The sequence below is a fragment of the Excalfactoria chinensis genome, chromosome 7 (genome assembly GCF_039878825.1).
Source record: "Excalfactoria chinensis isolate bCotChi1 chromosome 7, bCotChi1.hap2, whole genome shotgun sequence".
Taxonomy (NCBI): Eukaryota; Metazoa; Chordata; class Aves; order Galliformes; family Phasianidae; genus Excalfactoria; species Excalfactoria chinensis.
Window position 1 is genome coordinate 23158912 of NC_092831.1, and position 24965 is coordinate 23183876.

Below are 24965 nucleotides of genomic sequence, written 5' to 3' on the forward strand. Positions count from 1 at the left end.
TTTGAGCTGTGAGATAATTGTGTGATTGTAGTTTGATTTGCTCTTCCACCTTGTTTGTTGTTGCTGCCTTTTCTTGTTGTTGCTTTTTGCTTTGAAGAGGCTCGTAGTGAATTACAGAAAGAGGATTTTAATTCAGGAGACCTTGATGACTTATTATGCCTTATCGCTCCTCCAGCATGGAGTACAGCTTGTGTTTTTTTTCTTCCTTCCTCTTGTTTATCTCCTGCATCTCCTCCTGCACCACCACCACTCCGAGCTAAATCACGAGAACACTCCTGCATTACAGAACGGCATGGTACTTTCTCAAGTGATTCACTCAAGCAGGAGTGGGCAAACATGCTTTCATCTTTTTTTCTGCTAATGTTTGTTAACGTAAAGTGCCAAGTGACCCAAGTGCATTTCACAGGTCCTGGAAAATAGTGCTGGAAAATGTCGCTCTTTCTGTATGTGGCCAATCAGGGACAGATTTGTCCTTCATGCAGCAAAACTGCTGAAAGTTCATATGGAGTGGATACGCTTTTTCTGTATTTCTGTCATACATCCCAGGAGCAGAATGATGGCAAATCTTTCTGCTCTCTTGTCCTGCATTTATTTTAGAAGCCTTGTATCTCATGGCCATTGGTTCCAGCCCATCTGTCTGGCAGTGACAAGCGAGCAGCAGGGCCAGTGGCTGTGCAGCCACCGACACAGCTCGCTCAGACTGCCATGTCACCAAACTGCTGTGGCAGCAGCAAGGTTGGCTCCAGTGTTCTGGATGGAGTCTGTCAAGGCTCTCGGATTTTAGTTTTGGAGGTTTTTGGGTGCACTTTCAAAGTGCAGACACTGCTCTTCTGCCATTGCTGTGAGTGCTGAGTTAGTCTATCATGCCCAGGTATTTTAATCCACGGAGAGCTTTTTTGCTGCTATCAGAATTCAGCTCAAGCATCTCCAGAGATAACAAGTATACCAAATCTCCGTGAGCACTGGCAAAAAGCATGGCACAGCTTTAAGAGTAATGTTAAAGAAAGCAAATCCCTTCTGTCTTTTGACTGCCTTCAAGTTTGCAGCTACTCAGACATCATCTGTGCTTACCTTGCTTGCTGGGACCAGGTCCTTCCTCTGAGCTGTTGTACTGCACAGAGGAAAAACTAAGAGCCAGGCTTTCAGTCTATTGTGGCTGTCCTCAGAACAGTGTGGTCATAAATATCCAGACTGAGGACCGTGTAACTGCCAGGGGTGACCCTGCTCCCACAGCACCTACCTGGCCATGCAGTGCTGAGCCCCGGCAGCAGGAGGTGAGACACTTGTTGCATGTGGATGCAGGAAATACTATAACTGGGTTTTCCTCTCCCAAACAGATGTCAAGAGCTACCTGCGGCTGCAGAGCAGTGGGAGGAGGGAAAGCCAGCGCGCCCGGCTCATCAGCCCCACCATCTACCTACCTCGCAGTGCTGTCTGCATGGTATTCCAGTACCAAGTGTGGGGCAGCAGTGGAGTGATGCTGCGGGTCTGGCGGGAGGCCAGCCAGGAGCACAAGGCGCTGTGGGTCATCACAGAGGACCAGGGCAAGGAGTGGAGGGAGGGCCGCATCATCCTGCCCAGCTATGACATGGAGTATCGGGTAAGATGCTGGGCGAGGCGAGAGGCGAGAGGTGTGCGTCCCCAGCAGAGCCCTAATGCTGTGGTGCACAGTCAGGACCTGTTCATCATTAGGAAATGTGGCTGAAAGGGGCTGTTTGCATTGTGTTTCTTGGGTTACTATAGAAACTAAACGTCACTGTTTGTTATTCAGTGTGCCTGTCTTCAGCACAGACTTGGGCCTTTGTTCAGCCTGTTGCCTTTTATATTCCTCAAATCTCCCAAATATATCTCTCTGCAAATATTTTTTTCTTCTTTTTTATTTTTATTTTTCCATTTTGTTCTGTGCAGTTCCTCTTTCCAGATGAGGGTCAGACAAGCCTGGCTGATCAGAGGCAGCATCCACTTCAGAGTGTGAGCCCCTGCCCTGTGCCCATGCAGCAGGGTTGAGAACAGGGCTCATGGCTTTGCAGGGAGATCTCCTTGCAGGCACCCCAGAGAGAAAGGGCCACCTGAAGCAGGGAGAGGAGATCTACGGTATACAAAGCCCCAGAAAAGCTCTTGAACCCTCAGGACTAGGCAGGGAGAAGCAAAGCCAGAGAGCTTTGCACTGGAGCTGCGTGGCTAGTTTTCATGTGTTGATCTGGGCTTTTTAATGAAATACTAGTAGGCACAATATGCCTACAGATAAGAATGATGGGCACCGGCTGACTACTTTGTGCATTAAACATGAATATACAGGCATTAGCTAAATAACAGCATCATTATGTAAATAATGCTAGTCTCTCCACTCAGCAGTTCTTAGAACTAACGACTCTATTTATTTTTGTAAATATATTTTGCCCGTGATTAAGTAGGAATAAATTGACCCTTCTGTAACATTTCAATGCTTTTTATGCAGCATTGATGGGAACTTCACTTTGCTGCTAATGTAGCCAAGTGCATATTGTGTCCTTCCCTTCCTTTTTCTGATCGAGGCCCGGCTGTGGGACTCTATTAACACCACAGCCCAGATCTGCTGCTGCATTAAGTCAGCACTGTGCCACTCACATCGTTTGTGCAGAAGGGGAGGAGATGGCCTGCAGTGCTGAGCATTGATTCATTCCACGTGAGAAGCATTTAATTGAGCAAAATGCATGCTGAGTGCTGCCAGGACAGGTAGTGGTCTCCCTGTGAGCCCTTCCCTGCAGAGCAGCTTTCACTGAGCAAGGGGAGGCGGAGGCAGGAGGGGAAAGCAGGGTTGCTCTCGGGTCCACATAGGTGTGTAGGGAAGGTCAGGAGCAGATTTCTTGCCATTGCCCTTGGGAGCAGGAGCTGCTGACTGCATCCTGGCTTGACACTGATGTTTCTGTCCTGATTTCCCACAGATAGTGTTTGAGGGATTTATACGCAATGGCCACTCAGGAGAGCTCGCCCTGGATGACATCCGGCTAGGCAACGACATCCCACTGGAGTACTGCATGGGTACGTGCAGCAGCTGCTGGGGGGCTGGGGATGGTGTGGGCAGATGGGCTTGGAGAGCCTTTGCTCATGGGCGGCTGCCACTTCTCTACCGATGGCTCCTGGATCTCAGCCGGGATTCTCATCACTTCCAGAGATGAGGGGGAATTGGTCCCTGGGGGACGGGATTTCTGACTGCGTTGGCGTGAAAGGCAGGAAGCACGTGTCTCTGCTGTGCAGAGCTGAAAGAGCAGCTGAGGGTGACTGAGGACTAATCTATGTGATAAGAACATACGCCAAATCTAAAAGGAAGGCACTGGACAAAAGAAACCAGCTGTCAGTCAATATTACATGCTAAGAGGAGCTGATGAGTTCAAAAGGATTCTTCTTTAATAAGAAATAAGATAGCAGAGGGGTTTTACAGCAATGTTAACAGAATAACAAAAGGAATTCTTGTCCTAGAATTCACTGTCCCCTAAACCAGGCCAAAAGCCTGTTAGGGTCTCTCAATATGAAAGGCAGAGAGAGAAAAGATGTATTTTAGTAGTTTGGTGGTGGAGTATTGCCCTGCCCTGTCTGACATATCACACTCATACTTCAGTGCCTTTGCTCACCATCTAGGTTGGATGTGGATTTAGAGCCCTTCCAGCTGAAAGTGGGAGAAGCTGTATTCCATTAGTGGAATTCATGTGAGAGCCCGGAGCCAGGCCGCCCGCTCTTCTGCTTGCCCCAGGGTGGGCAGGTTTAACTGTTAACCACTCATAAACCCCACCCAGGGAGGCAGAGGTTCCTGGTGCTTCCTACCCTGAGTGGGGTGGATGCTCAGAACAGAGGTGTGTGTCTCAGGGAGTAACACACAGGATGAACTGTGCCTTCAAAGGACTGGGTATGTCTCTTGCTGCCCTGGGTAGGTGGGTGATGATGAAGATGGTGCAGAGGCTGATGCTGGTAATAGAACAGGGGAGCAGGTCTACCCCAGAGATGCTCCTGAGTACCAAAGGTCCCAGTTAGTTTGGTGCTTTGAATGCTGCTGGTCTCCTATCTGCCAAAAGAGCTAAAGCTCCATGTGTCAAATTCCCTGTATTAAGGCTTGACAGTGGTGTTTTAATCCCTTGCCTTCTATGGCATTAAAGAGAAGCTAGGGAGATGATTAACATAAATAGCATTTTGTATCTAGCTTCTTTTGAATGCGGCAGTTTACCTAATTCAGTGTTATTGTATCTTGAGCCTTGAACCTGAGGCTTAATATTTTGAAATAATGCATGAATAAACTATAAAAGTTTCAGCCATTGCCCGTCTTAAAAATAACATCAAACTGCTACGTAAAATAATTTCTCCCGTTATAGGGAGTTGAATGGGACCCTTAAAACTTATCATTTCAGACCATTCCTGACAAAGGGCTTCCACTGCAAATTTTAGCATAACTCATGGGTCATTTCTAATGCTGCCAAAATAACGCAGTGGTAGAAAAACAGCACTGCTCTCACTTGGCCAAAGCTGTGAAAATAGCTGACTCCAGCACAGGCTACTGGGGTGGTGATTTTTTTTTTTTCAGATATAATCCCGGGAAGTAATCTGATTCCTTTTTAGCGTGAAAGAACTGTAATAAGTCACAATAATTTTTTCCTTTGACAAATGTGTCCTTCGCATTCTGAACTTGAGTGATGATTTCATAGCACTCAGCAGAGCCAGTCTGCTTGTGTGACTCACAGGCATAATGCAGAAGTAATCTAAAAATAATCAGAAGTCTATTACTTCTGCGAGAAAGTAATCAGTAATAAGCACTGATTATTGCTTTTCAGATCCAGTAATTTGTAACAGATTACTTCTTCAAAGTATCTTGAAAAAAAGAAAAAAATCACTTGCCTTTGTTTATTGGCACTGTGAGATAGAGAGGAACATGGCACTGAGAACCGATACAGTTCCCAAGTGAATAATGATGACAGAGTTGAGCCAGAAGCCAAACTGTGAGTGGAAATTTTAGGGGGTTTCAGAGCTGCATCATTAGCCAGGTGGGGATTTGTCTTTTGATGACTCAGGCCAACCATCTGGATCCAGATGACCCCTCAGCCTAACACATTTTTGTCTGAAGTTTGTGACCAAGTTGAGGCTTTCTGGCTGTGGTCAGTCCCTGAGACATGATTTTCTTCCCGTTGTGGTTGGAACCCTGTACTGCTCCCACCACATAGCATCTGGGGGGTACGGCCACACGCCTGCTCCATTTGGATGTTACAAATCAATGGATATGTAAGCTGTGGCCTTCTGTGTAATTTTCTCCTCTCTAATCCTGAACTTTTCTTTTCCTTTGCAGAACCCATCACAGCTTTCCCAGGTGAGAACTACTTTCCAGGTAACACTGCACTTCTCTTTCTGCTGGCATGGGCTTTTAAACTAAAGGAATGTTAAGTGCTTGCTTGAACAAACAGCAGATTTTCTGAGCAGTGAAATGGCAAGTGTGTGCTAAACCTCTGCTGGTGCCACAGCCAGGAATGGCATCCTCTGATTCCTGCTGGGTACCAAGGAGCAGGCAAAGTGACAAGTCCCGCTGGCCCAGGGTTGAGAGACATGCCCCAGATGTGTAGGTGAGGAGTAAAGAAAAGCTATCAACTGACTTAAAAAAAAGTAGTAGCCACTTAGAAGCAAAATGAGGTGGCAGTGACTCATATTACTGTGGGGGAAGGATGTTCCATAGTTCATGGGTGGTCTGCAATTGGCAGTGTTCAAGCTGCTGGTGGAGGATGGTGGGGTTGGGTCTTCTTGGAAGAGAAAAGAAGTTTGGATATAGAAGTGCAAGAGTAAATTGCCGTGAGGAGTTCTGAAGTTGACAATCAATAAAAGGAAAACAAGTATTTAATAGTTAAATATTAGCCTGAAGCCTGAAAAACTGGCATGTCTGTGATCCCAATCTATGGAGTAAGATGCAAGGTTCAGAAAAAATGCTTCTCTGTTTGAACAGCCAATGGGGATACGGTTTGTCTTGCTCTGGAGTGGGAAGAGCTGTCTGTTTATGGGGGAAGATCAGTGTTCTTTGCTTTGGTTTCCAGATTTTGTTTTCCTGCATGCCTCTATAGGAAGGCACTCAGGAATTGTGTTGTGATTGAGAGACCAAACCTGGGCCTCCCCTTATCTTTGAAAGTTGTTTATCAGTTTGATCAGCAAACCCTTCGCTCTCAGCTGGCGTTAATATCTTTACTCTCTCTGTCTCCTGCTCTGCTGATGGCCTGTTTAATATATCTGGAACACCTCTCCTATGAAGAGAGATTGAGGGAGTGGGCTTGTGGAAGAGAAGCCTCCAGTGAGACCTCATTGCGGCCTTCCAGTATTTGAGGAGAACTTATAAACAGAAGGGAGATGAACTTCTTACATAGTCTGATAGTTATCGGACAAGGGTAAATAATTTTAATCTAAAAGAGGATACATTTAGATTAGGTTTTAGAAGGAATTCTTTATTTTTTACTCAGAGAGTGGTGAGGCATTGGAACCAGCTGCCCAGAGAAGCTGTGGATACTCCATCCCTGCAGGCGTTCAAGGCCAGGTTGAATGGGGCCCTGAGCAGCCCGATCCAGTGGTTGGCAGCCCAGTCCATGACAGGGGTTTGGAACTGGATGATTATTAAGGTCCCTTCCAAATCAAACCATTCTGTGATTCATTTTATGATTCAGTGAAACTGAAGGCTAGGGGCAGCTTGCTTCTAGGGGCATTGAAGCAGGCTGTGAAACACTGCTAGCAGGAGATGTGTGCGGGGAATAATGCTGTATGTTATGGTGGTACATGTACACATACTGCAGTAAGTAGGAACTTGGGCTTACCTGTGGGTAGGCTGCTACTCAGACTTGTGGTGTTAGTGAAAAACTGCTGTAATATTCTCAGCTGACACCTAAAGCCTCATGACTGTTCCTTGCTTGATCCGTCCCTCTGTGTTCTCCTGAACCTGGCCTGATAACTGATCCATAGACAGGATCCTCATCTTTTAGGACTTGTAGTCTGTGTTATCCTTAATTTAAACCCCACGCTGAATCTACCCCAGAGTCCTGCCTGCACATGTTGTTTCTTTTCCTCTTCACCCCTGCTCTGCTGCCTTCATTCCTCCATTTCCCTTTGTTCATCGCTAGCTGTGGGTTTCCCAGCACTGGCTGCAACAGGGGTGCAATTGCAGCAAACAGTTGAAAAGACTTCCCTGGCTGTAGGGCAAGCGTAGATGGGATAGAGGGATGGAAAGACAAAAATACAGGGGAAAGATGAAGGAAAGGTGAAGACTGGAGAAGGCATAATAAGTATTGCAACAACGGGGAGACAGAATGCCCAACAGGAGAGGGTAAAAGAAGGGGAAGAAGTCCCTGGCTAGTGGAAGAAGAGAGCTTCAGAGGAAAGAATGCAAAGGAAATATTGGGAAGCTCTGCAGCCCCCATTCCTGCAATTACGTGTTGAACTGGAAAAGAAGTCAAATGCCATTAAAAGTAATATCAAATCCTTGCTCTCCTGGCTCAGGAGCAAAGTTGAAAACATGCACCTTTCAGGCTCAAGGATCACAAAGCAAATAATAAGGGAGTTGTGTGGGAGGAATATGTTTCAGTTAGTGGGTCGGGATCTTAGAAGACCAGTCAAGTGTGCTTAAACTGTGCTGCATTTGAGAGCTGATGCATCTCGCTCACCCTTAAAGAAAAGGCATAACAAGTAGCTGGCAGCAAGGAGTTAGATAAATAACAGGCTAAAAACAAAAGACATCTTCCAGAAAGCACGGAGACAGGTGGTGGGGAGAATTTACCTGTGGACTGGTGGGTTTTCCCAAACTGGGTATCCTGAAATCAAGGCAAGGATACTTTACTGGAGAAGTGGCAGGTAGCAGCTAAGGGATCAATGCCAACACCAGTTCTGTGGCATTCAGATTAGATGAGTTTTACGTTCACTTTCATCTGTGCCTTCTATGAGAAGTCCAGCTGTGTTGCTGGTCCACAGTGCTTTATAACAGTGTTTTTGGAGGGGAATGCAACAGTGGCACGACAGTGACAGCCAGCAGATAGCCTCCTGGGAGGCTCTCTGGAGGTTTCCTCCTTGTTCCCCCAGCATGACTTTTGCTCTTGCTTGTTTGGAATTTTCATGCCTGTTACACAGTTCTAAGGTTGCTGTCTGTTGGGTGCCAGAAGTGGGGCCCTGGCCTGGCTGAGGGGAGCACAGAGCACACCCTGTGATGTTCGCCTGGGTCTGCAACTGCCCTGCATTTCACATCCAGCTTTAACCAGTGCACCCATCAACTTGACAGGAAGGGAGAGAGGCGTTTATTTTCTGAGGTGAGAGCCCCAGTGAGTGGATGAGGAAGGGCGAGCGCGTGTGTGGCGGAAGGCAAAGAGGAGTGGAAAAGTTATTAAGTTACAAAGATGGATTTTTTTTTTCCATCTCCCTGAGCAGAGAACTTTTCCATGGTATGAAAGAAAACTTCCAGCAAGCAGCAGAGCCAGTAAAAGCAGATAACATCAGCTCTGTGCTGAGTGGACTGGCAGCTATATTTAGTGGCTGACAGTATAAGGAAGAACAATTGTTAACATTGGGAATTGGCTACATTAAGACTTGGAGACCAGCGAGCGTGACTCCTTAATGACTGCAGTTGCTAAATGAACTCTCCAGACGGCTGCTATCACTGCAGTAGGGCCGTGAGGTGCGGAAGCAGAGGCTGAGGCCAGATCTGGGCCACACCACCCCTCAGGCGCACGCCTTGCCTGCACAGGAGTCTATCAGGGATGGACAAAGGCTGCCCTGGGGTGGAGTCTCCAGGGCACCCTTCCAACTGGCAGGATCATCGAGGCATATCACACGACCCCCCACCAGCGTGGGATTTGCAGGGTCAGGGGCACAGGTTGGATACCATAGCACAAGCAACCCTCTTGCCCCCATCTGCTGCATACCAACAATGTGAGTTACTGTAAGCACATCTCTCACTAGAAGAAGGCACTGTGTAAGCACAGGCTGACACCATCCTCTGTGCTGAAAGCAGGTCTGTAGTGCTCTTGGGGGCCAACTTGCCCCAGCGTTGTCAGGAATGGTGGTGAGATGCCAGTAGTTATGGCAGTGAGATGTATGGACCCGTCGGGGTTGTGTCTGCGTGGAAGACAGTGGCAGACAGTCAGTCTGCCCTGGCTGTGCCCCAGGATGGTTACACCTTTGTGCCCTGTGTTGGGAGCAAGCAGAGGGGCAGGAGGAGGCAGGGGGCTGCTGGCCTGTTGCATTACCCCCACACCAGCACAGCCCAGGTGTGAGGGACGGGGCAGCTGGACTGAGACAGGGTGAGGGCGGTGCGGGCTGCTCCTGAGCCATCTGAATTGTTTGCCTGTATTGACAAGTGTCTGGGTGGTTCCCAGCCTCCTGCTCTGTAAAAGCAGGATTTATCTTGTCTGTGTGGCTTATCTTTGTTTTATAGTTTGTTTGTTTGGTTTTTTTTTCTTAGGGATTTTTGGTTTTATTATGCATTTGGATGCAGTTTTCATTCTCATTTTCATTCCCCGTGCTCAGGTTTTGGAGAGGAGGGGAGCAGAGGAAATAGCCAAGGAAGTACCATTTTGCCTCATCTCCTGTGCCAGCAGCAGCAGCAAAGCTGTCCTGGTGCTGAGTGTGCAGCCAGTGGCTCTGGTGGGGGGGAAAGTGCTGCAGGGGGTGGCCATATGCCTTTCGTGTTTTCCAGGCCAGATGCATCCTGTATTGTTTTGCTCTTTCCCTGGATATCTTGAGCCTGTTCTAGAAGCCTGTGGCCAGCAGCAGAGCAAGTCCCTCCCAGCTTCCCCAGGGACTCTGGCCCCTAGAAGCAGCAAGTAGGTAGATGTGGTGCAGGTGTGCACCTTCCCCAGGGCCTCTACAGCTTGAGAGCAGAGCCAGGAGGACTGAGCAGTGAGTGCAGGAGGGTCAACACCACACTGCTTCCTGGCCATGGACATCAGCACCAACCCACACCTGTTCAGGACATGCATGCTGCCATGGGCCGAGCCTGGGAGCTCCATGCCCTTGCACTCCAAGGCAGCCATGGGACTGACTTGCCTGAGTTGTCATGAGCATGGGCTTCTGATGGGGATGTCACAACCTGCACCGTGCACGAAGTCAGCATGCATCATCACACCCATATTTTCTCACTTTAGTAATTAAATCTGTAAGACTGAACAGGGCACCTGGTGAGAGCAGATCTGCATACTGAGCACCTTCAGGAAGAGAGCTTGCTCCCTGTCTTGGCTGTAAGAATGACAAATGTTTATCCATGTAATTTCTTTCCCGGTCTCCTGTGGTAACTTCCTTGGCCATCTGAGATTTTGCTCTTCCTCCAATTACGGACGTGATGGGTTTTGTCACTGTATGACAACATCTGCCATACAGAGACAAAACCAGGCGGCTGATCTGGAGACGGCCAAAAAAAGAGGGGAAAAAAAACATTTGTTGATGCCAGAAATAATAGCAATAATAGCGTACATATGGAATTTGCATCGCAAGCCAGGCAGCCTGCTTAATTAAAAGGAAAGAGAGAGGCATGTTATCGCGTGGCTCAGTGAGCGCAAGCAGCTCCCTGCAGGAGTGTGCCCCATACCTGGAGCTGCCCTGGGCCCTGGTGTCACTTGGCACTGTACTTTGCAAGCATGTGTGTTTGTTTGTGCGTCTGCATGCCTCCCACCTAGCAACCCTGTTCTGTGTCTCCTCCTCAGGGGCAACCCTCCTGCCAGGGACCGAGCCCACAGTGGACACGGTGTCAGTGCAGCCCATCCCAGCCTACTGGTATTACGTTATTGCCGCCGGAGGTGCTGTTGTGGTGCTGGTCTCCGTCGCGCTGGCTCTTGTGCTCCACTACCACCGGTTCCGCTATGCGGCCAAGAAGAGCGATCACTCCATCACCTACAAAACCTCCCACTATGCCAACGGGGCCCCCGTGGCCGTGGAGCCCACTCTAACCATAAAACTAGAGCAAGACCCCAGCTCACGCTGCTGAGAGCCGAATGGGAACGAGAGAGCAAACAAAACACAGAACAGACAGACAGAAAATAAGACTTTTGATACGTTGCCTCAGTTTTGCACTTTTTTCCTTACCTAGCATACGTGTGAACTCTTAGACATCTCCACCCCCTCTTTGCCCTCAGCCCTCCCCGAATCTTTTACAGACTTTAACTAATGCTGCATCTTGGATCACCTGAAGAGACACACCGCCCCTTCACTTCAGAAGTGAATACTCCTTTTTATTCCTTGTCAAGGACTGCTGGGGTGTCGGGTGGAGTTTTTGGTTTGGTTTGGTTGGCCGGGGAGTGTTTTTTGTTGGTAGGCTTGTTTGGTTTGTTCTTTTTCTCTTCCCAGTGGGCAACTTGCAAGGGAACTTGATGGCGAGCCTGGAAGCATGTGTGCAGTCTGTGTGTGAGTGTGCATGGCAGCACGTGCGTGCCTGACTGACTGAATGTATATTTAGAAACAGCCCCTTTTAAATTTGCTTATTATTGCTTCTACTTGCACAGGGAATGCTTTTTCGTCTTTGTTTTTTTGTTTTGTTTTTATTTTATTTTATTTTATTCACCCCTCCCCCCCCCTTCCCTCCTCCCTTTGGAAGGTCTGGGACATGTTTGCGGTTAAACCCAGATTTGTTTACTAGGGGAAGAGAGCAATGCTTTTTTGTTGCCTTATCTAGCTTTGGCTGGGTCTCTTGTTTGATAGCGTTAATGTCTTGGGTGCATAAAAAGACCAGGCTGGACAGTAGGAATGTCCACCTCAGATGGCTTGAAGAATTCAGAGAGGTTCATAGATGTCCAGACAGCGAGATCTCTCCATCTTATTCTTTCTACAGCCAACACAGTAACACAGCCATTGTTGGAAAGCGGGGAAGAGTGTCCTCTTCCCCATCCACAAGTGAATCTTTTTAAAGTTGCCTTATATCAGAGAAGCTCATAATGAATGTTTAGTTTGTATCTGTTAAAGCCAGCCTTAGGGCAACACATAGACTTCAGCAGGTCTAAGGTGGATGCTAAATACCATAGTTTCTTGAGAGTTGGAGGTTTTATTTTGTAAGTATCATCACTCTGAGTACTGACAGTTTTGCTTTTACATGGGGAAGGAGGAGAAGGCTCCTCCTTGTCTTTCTCCTGGACACATTAAAAGGACAAGTGTAATTCCACTTTCTGGATTTCAGGTTTGCTTTTTCTCTGCCCAGTTCATAGCTGCTGAATCATAAAAAATGCCAGTTGGCATTCTAGAATGTCAGTTTTGTGTTTGCTATTGTTCGGCCTTTTAAAGCATTAGTAGCATCTAGCAAGCAGAGCCCAGGATGACCTGGGGTTCTCGGCTATTGCTGCCGTGTCAACCCAGGCAACCAGAGGGAGCCTCCAATTGCTGGACAGCCCAGCAAATTGTCATGGAAATGCCTTATATAAATTAGTAGAAGATGATGTGCAAAAGTGGTTTGGATCGTTAACTCTGATCCATTTGCTGGCAAAAAATGTACCTCCAGTGAGCAAGTTTCTCCCTCTTGTTTGTGTTCATTTGTTGTGAGTGATCAGATTCCTTCCACCCTCCTAAAATTGCCAGTGCACCCACCCTTCCTTGCCCGTGAATATTGCATAAAGCTGATACAGGCGTAGCCCCTTAATGTCCCAGCACTCTGGGGCACCTTGGGGAAGATATGTGGAAACAAGTGTTTCGTGGCCACAACCTTGGCCCAGCTGTGGCTGAGTGCTGTGCCCAGGGCATCCTGTCAGTGGGTCCATGCAGCCTGTTTGACCCCTGGTGCCACCTCTGGGGTCGGCTTCAGCAGAAGCCCTCTGCCGGATTCTAGAGCAGGGCAGCATGGGGTCTCTGGGGCCAGGTCCGTCCCCACGAGTCCCATCTCCCCGGGCCAGAGCAGCCAAGCAGCTTCTCCCCGTGGGCTTTAGAAAGCGTGCATCAGTGTGTCAGAGAGGAGAATGTGGCACCCTGTCTTTAAAGCTCAAATCACCAAAGACAAACCAGGTCACTTCGAGGTTTTTACTCCCCATTCTCCCCACTCCTTGAGCCGTGACATCCCCAGCGTTCCCCAGTTGCCTGTGTGTGAAAAATATCTTGTGGAAATTTGAAACTCTTTGAAGGTGTATTGTGTGGAATGTAATAAAATGATGATATTTTTATACAAATATCTGGGTTTTTTCTTCCTTATTCTTTCTGTGCTAACAAAAGCTGCTAGTAAAGCAATGCTGCAGGTCATGTCTTTTTGTGAGTTGGGAGCTGAGCATAGCTCCCATTGCTGCAGTGTGCAGGCTCACGGCCTCCATCTCTAAGGATCGGGCCATCAGTGTCGCCTGTAGATCCAATATGTTGGTCACAGTCCTTGGTGGGATTTTGCTGGTGCTGCCTTGGTGTTGGCTGTTCGCTGTGATACGCTGCGTCTTGATGGGCCCCAGAGACAGAGTAAGGACATTACAGGGTGTGGGGCTGAGTGCTGCCAGCCCACCAAGCCCTGCGCTCAGCCTCCAACACCACGAGCAGTGGGCAGGCTGTTACCAAACTAATGATGATGATTGCAATGCGTTCTTCTTCTGTAAAATCCTTTTGGACCTCCACATGTCAGGCTGTGCAGGAGCGGGCTGGCTGCCCACCCTCCAGCACAGTGCTCAGCCTCTGCTGAGCATGGCTTCTTCTCATCTTGAGGAGCACCCTTTGCCCCTGCATTGCAGACAGCAGCATCGTGTTTCATGTGAAATCTGTTTGCTGCCAGTTTGAGAGGTTATTCTTTCCCTCCTGCATGTATTTTCCTTGTCTCGTACTCTATCCTGGCACTGAACTTAGCGTTGCGGTGAAACTTCCTGGCTTTGCTCAGAATTCAGGCCATCAGCAGAAAAATGATTCAGATGCGATCCCTCACTTTGGCTGTTCAAACAGAAGCAAGCTGAGGACCCATGCTGGCTTTTTGGTTTGTTTTTTTTTTTTTTTCTGGTCTCGAGGTGCTGGGTTTTTTTGCTCTAATTGTACAGCAAAGCCCATGCACTTGTAATTTGCATTTCGTACACTTCAGTGACTGTCCAAGCAAAATTCAAAACAAATATGCACATGAAAAAAACAGGGAGGGAGAGTGTGGCTGCTGGCTTCCAAGCAAGGAGAGAAAAAAATCTGTTAAGTAAACAGACGAAAAGGGAGGAATCATTCAGGGTTTAATTATTCCTTCTGTACACCACAGCCAGATTGACCGGGGAGCTGGGTGCTGCTCAGACTGCAGCACAGCGCAGGAAGAAAAGCAGCTAAAATTAGCCTGCTTTGTTTAGAAAAATACATGCATGTTAATGCGACTGGGGTACAGTCTCCTCAGGCGACAGCTTTGGGCACACAGGGGTCTGGACTTGGCACCCAGAGCTGGTACCCAGAGTTGCCCCCCACTCTGCAAGATGAGGTATGTTAGTTGCTGTGCGGGACAAGCTGAAAGCTGCAAGAACACAGCCCCGGCTTCATGTCACCAGCTGTCAGTGGGGTATTTGCTTGCCATCTCCTCTGAGCATGAGGTGCCTACAGGGCATCTCAGTGCCCCATGATGAGGCGCTGGGGATAAGGTCTGGTATTTCCCGCACTGCAGAGGGATGTAGGGCCAGTGGAGAGGTTTCTTGTTTGCTTTCTTTAATGCTGATCTCTAGCCAAAGCACTCTTTCAATTTGGAATTTGGCAGAGAGTTTTGTACACTAAAAACGTTCTGTGTTCCTGGAGGGGTGGGGTGAGAGAAGTGAGGCAGATTTTCAGCTGGAGGTGGAACGGCCAGGATCCAAAGGGCGGGTTTCGCCCAACCAGACACACGCTTCCCCTTAGCAGCGTTGCCTGCCCAGCCTACGGCAGCACCGAGACATGGCTGTGTCAAGTTAAGGCCCCAGTGGCTGCTTTGCTGTGTCAAAGCAAAGTGACGTGAGTTGGAACCATGCTGTGGCTGCAGAGAGAAAGGGGCTGGAAGTGAGCAGAGAAAGAAGAGTGAGGCAGAGACTCAAGCCTCTGCCTGGGCTGGCAGCAGCACTTTCTGGCCACATGGTGATAGGGAGAGCTCTGTCTGAGGATGCAGGAACCCTGCAGGAGGCAGTATTTGGTGTCTAGGGCTGTCAGGCAAAAATGAGTCAAGAAAAAAGCAGCAAAAGAAGAAGAGATGGCTCAGGGTTTGGGCATAATGCATGCAGTGTGTGTGTGGCACTGGGCTGCTACAGCCTTGCCCAGTGTGCAGAGCTTCTTGGCCCTGCCTGACCCACACTGCTGCTGCCATGATCAGGGATGTACGGGAAAGGGCCTTAATCTCTGCAAACACTGATTCTCTCCCACTCTCCCCTGCTCTCTCCACATACGAATTTATGGTAGCATGGTACTTAAGATGCTCCTTGTCTTTGATTAGAATCTCATCTTCCTTTTTCAGGTCCCCTAAATTAACCTTTTAGCTGATGGTGCTCTCAGATCCAGCAGATAGTGTCCTTTTCTCGTCATCTGGCCACTTCCAGCAACATTGTTAACAATCAGCCTTTCAGTGCAAAGGGCTGGGTTCTCAGCCCTGTTCAAATCCTGCCTTTTGCTGAGGAGAAACCCCTCCCTCAAGGCTACGCTCTGGTACCCTTTGCAATCTCACCTACCTTTCTCCAATGTATTTTTTTCATTTTATTTGTCTCTTTACATTTTAAGGCAAAATAGATCATGCCTGGAAGTTGCCTTGTAGGAAGGGTGCTCTCCCCAGCATGGAGCAATACGTGCTTATCCCTTTCTGCCCTGTATCTTGCTGGGCTTTCCTAGGGACTGTGCTCCAGGGAATGAGCTTTCATGGTCTGCTCCCCTTGTGACAATATGGCTGAGATTTGTCAGAAAGGATCCTAATTAATGACAAATAGCAGGCTGTTTTCTTTGACAGGAAATCATCTCCAATAGGATTGGCACTGCCACCACCAGCTCCAATTCCCAGACAGCCCCACAGCCAGATCTGATTTTGTTAATGAGTCCAGAAATCCCAGCATGGCAAAAGACCGGTCGAGTTGTTCCAGGGCCAATGGAGAGCCCTGCGTGACACAACTGCCTTCCAATAGCAGTATTGCAGTGTGCCGAGCACAGGACAAGTCTCTGCCACCAGCCTGAGGAGAAGGGAAGAACGGTGAGGGGGAAGCTGTCTTTTAAGCAGAAATTGGAGTCATATTAGCAGAGGGAATTGAGAAAATTGCAGGGAGAGCAAATAGATTCAGGGCTGGCTTTTTTGTATAAGCATTCTCTTTTTTCAAGTTTTCCCAGTGCTCCTTTCTTTCAGGCTTGAAGAATCAGTGTTCTTTCGAAAGCGTTGATTAACTGATACTTTATTTTTTCTGGCCTTTCCCTCAACACTACCCTGGGAAATAAAAGAGCACCAAATTGCTAACGCATTCTCAGACAGAATGTAGGGGAGCTAGAATACAGAAGGGTAAAAGTGCTGCTCCCCTGTACATGGCTCCCCTGGCAGCCCATGGCCCCACTTCCACCTCTGTTCATTCACATAACCTGCAGTCCCACGGGACTGTGCGGGTGACAGCGGGACAGCAGAACGTCACAGCTTGTGCTCCGGCTGAGGACCAGAGAGCAGACGGCTTTGTGTGTGTTCTGCTTTGCAAGTTATTTTCCACATGTTCAGCTCTAAATGTTTGCAAGAGGCCCTCAGGCAGTTCTCCCAGCCCTGAGATGTTGCCATCTGGGGCTGTCAGCTCTGGAAGTGCTAAGAAACCATGTGAACTTGCTGCTAAAGCAAAGGCATACAGAATGTCTTGTACACCTATGTTTCCTCAGTTACTTATCAGCAGCCTCGGGTTGCCTTAATTCCCTGACCCACATGATGTGCAGCTCAACATCAGGCGGGGCAAGTGCTGTGGTATGTGTGTTCCTATTGCCAGGTTATCTGGAAAATTCAAAGAAATTCCTTAATGTTTTGAGTGAGGTGGGTGCAAGACAACTCTGCAAGTACGGAAGCTCCCAGCACACGGGATTTCTGCTGTCAGTCTCCAGTGGGGTGCCCCTCGCATGCCCTGAGTGCTGCTGCTTGCCATGGCTTCTAGAGTTGTACCAAAACAAGTTAAGGTGTCAGACTTACAGGGCAGAGAACTCTAGGGATGTGGGTTAAATAGTATGTGGCTCAGTGGGTGTGGTGCGTGTTTTCCCCTCCAGCATGAGATGCTGTCAAGTTGAATTGCAAACAGGATGACCACCAAGGTTCCTGACAACAAGGGGGATTTGGGCAGCACAGCTCTCAGCAGAGCTGCCCTGGTCTTGTTGAACCTTGCAGTATTGCTGGCAGGGGCTGCCCTACACCATTCTCTGTGGTAGCAGAAAATGGAGTTGATGATTCAGGAGGCCTTTTCCAGTCCTAAACCTCTGTGCAATACGTGCAAATAATCTTCTGCACGGTTTCAAATTATTTCATCACACATTGAGCTTTGAGGCACAAGTTACATTCATTGGTCTTTGCTGTTTTTAAATAACCTTATAAAATTGTTCTTGCTGTTTCTGCGCAAAACATAAAATATCCTTGGTTTTCAACCACAACTATTTCTAGCAGTCTCTGATTTTTGGCATTCCTGTTCTGCTGCTGAGCACCCTGAGTTATAGCCAGCTTTGAGAAATCTAAGGAGATCAAAATGAAGGGGTATTTTCTTTTGGAAAATGGAAAATGAAATGCTGTCACTATACATAGAGATAATGCTAAGAAGACTGCACATCCACACACACCAAGAAAACAAAAAACAACCACCCTTCTGCTCAGATTACATCCTGTGCATTTGGTCACTAGTGCTTAATCTGTGCTGAAGAGAAAGAAATGGCATCACTAAAAGGAATTTGGATCAGAGAGATGTTAACATAAATGCCTAGATATGGACACCCATTTACCATGCTCCCATTTTAAGCACCTTTTGCATTAAAACATATTATGATGATACATGACTTCCTCAAGTGGTTATGAAATTATCTGAAACCCAGAGAGAAACTGGGTTATTGGAGCTCTGAATCCTGTAAGATGTATGGGGAAAGATGAAAAATAGAGTGGGCTAAATGGGTCTAACATTAGTGGCAAGTAATGATAGGCAGTACAGTCCTATTCAGAGTTAAAAGGATAATACTCTTGAGCATGTTAACAGTGAATTATAGCCATTATGTAGACACCAACAACAATACTTTAGCACTATTCAGATTATCTGGTTTCTTTGCTTTTCATTCTGATTTTTTCTTCTTAAAAGCTGGTCGTCTGGTGGTCATGAAATATGATGTAGTGGGAAGATCCTGCTCTTTTGAGTGCAGTGTGTGTTTGTTGAGTTGGGCCAACAGAGAAAGAGGAAGAACCTTGCAGTTTTTAAGCTGTTGTTTTCTTCAGTCACATAGTCCAGTGACTGGTGGCAATAATGCCTCCAAAAGGCCTCTTTAAACAAAGTGCTTCCCATTTTGTTGTTCTAGTGAACTTCCCAAGAATGAAGGATGACTTCCTGATCCCTGAGCAAGACTTTGAAGACAGCGATGATACTGGTTGGTACCAAGATGCCACACAGTTGATCTGGGGGAGCTTGTCTTTCAGCATCAGCTGCTTACAATTGCTCACAAACCTCAGTTATAATGAGGCTTAGGAGCTAGAACATACTTGAGAGCATACACTGAAGTGGTGGCTTAGTGTCTGGACAAAGACATTAGTTTTCTTTTCTTGTTTTCCTTTTTCAGTAGCAAGCAACCTTGCAAAGTCAATATATTGTATTTGTGTTAGTACAAGTGGAACTGATCTTTCAAGCATTAATTGCTGCTTGTGTGGCATTTTGACTTGTAAATGGAGAAAATTAAGTCTGGGATCTGTGACAGGCTGTTGCCATAGTTCTGAATTCAGTGACACTTGAAGGGCCAGAGTTTCAGTGGGTGTAAAGTGCTAGCATGCTATTAACATAGCCAGAGGTGTAGAAGGGAATTGGTGTGCTTAGCTTTCTTGGTAGTTAGGTGCTTCACAGTAGTTTTGGAGCTAGGTTAGAGAAAGCTGCCTGAGATACATTCATAGGGAGGTCTCAGGAGGCCATAACAACTCCAAGTGAGAAATGCTTCGAGGTGGAAAAAAGTAAGAGTGATCGCTGGATAATAAGTGCCCATTCCACTGCAGATTACTTTGGATCGGATAAGAACGACACCCTGTTCTCTACTAACTCTCCAGGGAACTCTAAACTGGACAAAGAAAAAAGCTGGCTCTACACCCTGGATCCCATCCTGGTGACCATCATAGCGATGAGCTCCCTCGGCGTCCTTCTCGGAGCCATCTGTGCTGGTCTGCTGCTCTACTGCACGTGTTCGTACGCGGGGCTGTCCTCACGGAGCTCCACCACGCTGGAGAACTACAATTTTGAGCTGTACGACGGTATCAAGCACAAGGTCAAGATGAATCACCAGAAGTGCTGCTCAGAGGCCTGATGGGTGCCCTGTGGGTCCACCCTTGGCGTTGTGCCCGGTGAGGTGGGCTGGCGGGTGGTTACTTTATTTGCTGTTTTCTGTGGGAACTGAATGCCATAACGGGAACCGAGCGGCACGGGAGGAGTGAGGGGAGGTGCTGCTCCCACTGCCAGCTCCTGCTGGAGGCTCCACCAGGACCGAGTGGGCAGCCCAGTGAACTGTTCTGTGCTGGGTGAGGGGCATTAAGACCCTTCTTTGTTGGTTCATCTTCATTTTCTGCTGATGTGACGTGGCAAGGGAGGCTGGTTTACCTTTTGGTTGTGTCGATTGTTATTTTCCACTTCCTTTCTCTCATGAGTTTCTGGGAAGGCCGAGGGCTTTCTTCATCCACCCTGTCTTTAGGAATGACGCACGCACACAGAGACCCTATCCATTTTAGACCCTGTCCAGTTGTTATTTTGGCTGTAGGGCTTTGTGCACTTCATACAAAACCCAGGAAGCTGTGGTTTCCAGTCCTGTACATGGAAGCCTGTTGTTACCTTTCGCTTTCCTTGTCCTGGCAGGGGGGAGAGAAGGGATGCTGGGCTTGGTGTCGCTGGTAACAACAGCGCTTTCTAAGTAAGTCATTAAAAAATAAAAAAGAAAGGAACCCTATGTGTAGAAGCACCTCTTTGAGAGAAGCTGAAGAGCCTTAAAGTGATTTGTGAATAAGAGCCATTTATTAAATCCAAATCTTGGATTGAAACAGCTGAGGCCTTCATCAGGAAGGCCTTTCTTTGAATTTCCCACCCCTCTTGATCCTGCCCTATTTCTTTCCCCATTCCCTTTTTCTTTTTTTCTTTTTTTGCTGTAATGAGAAAATTGCAGCAAACAAAAGACAGAGTCTGCCAGTTCCCTGCACATGGGCATTTGGAAGCCCCTTGTCCAGGGCCTGGATGCAAGGCATGGTGCTGAGAGCTCCCAGCCGAGCCCAGGAGGGAGGACAAAGTGTGATGTAGGCCAGAGCTGTACCTGCTGCCCCAGGGAGCCTGTCTGCGTGCCCTCTGTTCCGCAGGGCTGTGGGGCATGAGCTGGCACTGCCAGCGCATAGGGACCAAATTGCTGCCATCTTCTCATTCCCTTCAGAGCAGAGAGGCACCGATCCTGGTCAGTAGCAAAAACCTGAAGTTTTATTTCTGAGCTGTGTTTTGTCTTAGTTTAAACAAGTGCCTTAGAAGAAGTGTTTTTCCTCCATCTGATGATCAGTGCTGTATCAAACAAGTGAGGTCTTCATCCTTCCCCACAAAACACTTGTTCTGCACACCTCACCACTGGGCACAGCCCAGTTCAGGGAGCCCAGTCCTTCTGCTTTCAAGTGGTCTGGATGCATTGTCACCTCCCGCCCCACTGCGCCATGGGAGAGGAGTGCTAGAAAAACAAGCTAAGGGAACAGGAAAGTTTGGATGCTGGGTCCCAAACTAATGCCTTCAGTCCCAGTTTAGTACAGATAGATTGCCTGTGTTAGCTTGCACGTGCATAAGGGAGACATTTTTCTGCATGCTGGGTATGTGTGCTCAGGAGTTCTTTGGAAATACCTGAAATGTCCTGGTTTTACATTTTGCCTGGCATAATGTTTTGGGCTGGGAATGGATTTTCTTTCATTACCACAGAGCACTGTAGGTGCACTGTGCTGCAAAGCTCAACTCGCACAGCCCCTGCACGCACGTCCTGCAACAGGCCAGGTGTTTGGCGAGACGAGCAGCATCTGGAGTGGAAAGGAACACGGACAGTGCCACAGCTGCTCCTCACTGCAGTGGGAATAGGAACATTTGTCTCATGTTTCATGAAAAGCTCTGTCAAACAAGAAGTTTTTAGGGGAAAAGAAGACTTACCCACTGCTAGAAGCATGTGCATGTTTCTGGTGCAGCAGATGCTAGCAGCTGTATCAGGCAGACATCCACGTTTCATACACGCACACACAGACACATGCAGTCCTTCATTTTTTTAATTCACGCTGTGTGCCCAACGGGAGCAGCAGAATCCTGTCTCAAATTCCCCTCTCCAGTCACCTTATTTCTTCTGGCTTTCTTCATGTACAAATTCCACAAAGGCGTTGCTTTGCTATACAGAAAGAACATGGGCAGTAGGAGGAAATGTACCAGACCGTTTCAAAGCTGGACTGCTGCTGCTTGATGGTTTTGTCCCCTTTGAATCACAGGACAGGGGAAGGATGAATGGAAAAGGACCATACAGTAGAAAAGTCAACTTAGGCAAACAATAGGTGAAAATATATAATTTAAAAGATATCGTTATGGTGTCTAGTAGGCGTACAGAGAGAGTTCGTATATACATATATTCAGAAATAGTGTGTTTGCACACGCACGTGGATTCTCTGTATGTATTGTGTATGTGACTTATTCCGTGGGACTCGTGTTGCTGTGTCTCTTACCTGGGGCAGGTGAGCACTGCTGGTCCTGGCGCTGCCTCGGCCCCGCTGACCCTGGCAGGCTGCACTGGGACCACAAGTGTGCGCTTGCAGGGCAGGAGCAGGCTGATAATGCTGCAAAGCCAATACCTCACTTACCTCTGCTGGGTGCTTTACTGTTCTACTACAGAAAACTGTGTTTGATTGTAACTTCAACAGGGAAAAAATAAAAAGGTCGTCAGTGCATTCAACTCATTGCATCCTCTTCTGCAAATATATTTGATTTGCTGATCACAGTTCCCTTTGTGAAATTCAGAAAAGGGAAAGAAAAAAAGAAGGAAATCAGTGTTAATGCCTTTACTGAAATGGGCCGTGGCCTCCACACCTTTCTGAAGGCGAGGACGTGTTGCTAGCAGGCAGGCTGTAGTGCTGAGTGATTTCATTTCATGGGAAGGTGCCGGGGCTGAGCATGGGAATTAAACCATTAAGAAATTGTATGCAGGAATGGAACTTCTCCAAGGTTTGCAGTTCAAGGTTTTTGACTGTTCACTGGCTGAGCCAGGACTTATGGACTTAAAGAGCTTTTACTGTGATTCTTCGGTGTAAAAAAAAAAAAAGAAAAAAAAAAAAAAAAAAAGAAAGAATTCAAACTGTGTTTATATGATTTGTATAAAAACCTTTTAAAATTACTATTTAATAAACATTATGGTAGAGATTATGCTTCATTGGCTTTTTGTTTATGGAAAAACAACACTAAGAAGGCTGAACTGAGAGGTCTTTGGGCAGGCAGACACCTCTGGGACACAGCGGCACAGATGGAGGTGTATAGCTCCAGGTGGCCTGTCACCTGCAATGACACAGGAGTCCCAGAGCTATTGCAGGCTGTGCATACCTGCCTCCTGCCGCTCCAACATCCAACATAGCCTCTCCTTCCTGGCACAGAGGCTTTTGTTTCTGTCAGATGCCACACATGCTGTGGCATGGGCCGCATGCTGGGCTGGAATGGCACAAAACAGGCAAGACAGCTGATCCATCTCTGCCTCCTTCCTGCAGCCTCAGGGACCTTCCGGCTCGTGCACCCTGCAGAGGCTGGTGTTGGAGGCCACAGACTGGCTGAAGGAGTGGCGGGACAGAACCTGCATCACAAGGTACGTTTCTTAACTACCAACCCTGGTGGATGAGAACCAATCCATCAAGCCCCAGGGACCTCCAGAACAGGTGAAGTCTTGCTGCCTCTCCCCCTCCAGAAGCATGTTTGCTAAAGAGGCTCTTTAAGCAATGAAGGGCAGCTGGCAGCTGAGATGAAGATGGCCGTATAGCTGCAGCCTTGACAGCTCTTACCTCACCTAGAATAAAGCACCCGTGTTACGATCATTACCTGTGGGGTGGCTGTCAGGGAGCGGGATGCAGCTGGCAGATAAGTGACTCAATCATGTCACACCCATCTTGTAAATCACTTTGGCTGGAGATTTGCCTCCTCTAGAGCAAGGAGCTGAGCAGCAGGTAACAGCTAGGCAACCAGCAGGCACACACCAGCAGGACAGGAGCTAGGTAGCAGGAGTGTGGTATCCACTGAGCTACCCAGCAGAGGCCACAGCAAGAGCTGACGGGGTGGGAGTGAGGGACCAGGGGACATTTCCACTGTGCTGCAGCTCCAGCAGCTCCGGCCAGGGCCTGGGAGTGGCATAGGAGCAATGAGCAGCATAGCAGACTGAGAACAGCAGCATCACAATCTTCAACCTGCTCTGAGGGATCCAGGTGCTCCTGCACATCCTCCAACTCTGACTGCAGTCTCATGCACACCCTCCTCGTGGCTCTCCCCCTTCTCCTTCCAGCTATCCCTTTGCATTCTATTTTAATGGAAAGTCTTCTCAAATAATGACTTGCTCTCTGGACAGCTAGGGATTTGGCAGTGAGGGGGAGCCATGGGGCTGCACTAATGAGTAGATGCGTAATTAATTAATTGGCAGAAGGTGCAAGCAACAAAGCTGTGAAGGGTCTGGAGCGCAAGCCTTAGAGGAGTGGCTGAAGGAACTGGAATCATTCTATCTGGAGGAGGATCAGGGAGAAATTATTGCCATCTACATTTCCCTGAAAGGAGATTGTGGCAAGGTGGGGGTTGCTCATGCGTAACTAGCAACAGGACTAGAAGGAATGGCCTCAAATTTTGCCAGGGGAGGTTCAGGTTGGTTAATAGAAAGAATTTCTTCTCCAAAAGAGTGGTCAGAAACTGGAATGGACTGCCCAGGGGGAGTCACCATTCCTGGAGGTGTTCAAGAACTGTGGAGACATGATACTGAGGGACATGGTTTAGTGGACAATGTTGGTGATAGACAAACAGTTGTAACAGACATCTTGGAGGTCTTCTTCAATCTTGGTGGTTCTGTGACTCTAAAGCAGGGCATCTCTTACCTGTCTGAAGAGTTTCCCTGCCATCCTGAACTTGCCAGGTGCTGATGGGGCCTCAGCCCTCCTGAGCACCTAGGACTGGGGCTGGATCTCCCGCACACAGCCTACAGCCTTCAGCATCATGTCCCTCCAGCAGCTCCCTGGGCAGCAGGTCTATCACCACAGCCTGTACCTACCTCATCAGCAGCCTTGTCCCAGACTGGCTGGGGAGAAAGTGGTGGCACCCCTTGCTGGTTGCAATCAAGTGGTGTTCACTGCCAGCCCCCATCACACACACCAATGTGTTTAAGGCAGAAAGCTTGCCATGACTAAAGCAGTTTAATAGGAAAATAACTAATCCTTAATGTGTTGAGAGAGAATGACTCCGCTCTAGGCTCCCGCATCATAACTCAGCTGCACCACTCATATCTGAGATGGAAAGAGTTGGATTAAATGCTCAGCCTGAGAGCCAAAAACCAAGGGAAGAAATATTGCCCTGCTGCCTTGTGCTGCTGTGGGGGGCGGAGGACAGCACAACAAGCCAGCAGCGGCTTGGGGCTGTTTGCTGCATAAGGCTTTTCATATTTCCTTTGGTGTTTACAAAACCAAAAGAAATGGCTCTGCCAACTGTCTCCACCATGCCCAGCAGTGCACAGCCCCTGTCAGGAGTGCTCAGAGGCAGCTCTGCAATCCCAGACCTTCAGGAGGCCATGGGGGGTTGGTGTCACTAAATCCATACAGCCATCCCTGTCAGTGGAGAGGTTTTGCTAATTTGGGGCGAGGAAAGTTTCTGGAAGCCAAAAGCCTCTCTGCCTTG

The 24965-nt window shown here is 48.0% G+C and overlaps 1 protein-coding gene across 3 annotated transcripts in view; it reads left to right on the top strand.

Annotated features, from left to right (window-relative positions):
* NRP2 (neuropilin 2) overlaps window positions 1-22470 on the top strand; it is an 81166-nt gene extending 58696 nt beyond the window's left edge. The window contains exons 13-17 of one of the 3 annotated variants that reach the window (XM_072341580.1): window positions 1338-1600; window positions 2925-3021; window positions 5309-5329; window positions 18391-18459; window positions 19073-22470. In XM_072341580.1, the coding sequence (XP_072197681.1) occupies window positions 1338-1600; window positions 2925-3021; window positions 5309-5329; window positions 18391-18459; window positions 19073-19377 (755 nt within the window). In that variant the 3' untranslated portion in view covers window positions 19378-22470. Of the gene's footprint in view, window positions 1-1337; window positions 1601-2924; window positions 3022-5308; window positions 5330-10673; window positions 13302-18390; window positions 18460-19072 lie in introns of those variants that run through there. The other 2 variants (XM_072341581.1, XM_072341582.1) reach the window with 2 other exon arrangements.
* Window positions 22471-24965: the final 2495 nt, after the last annotated feature.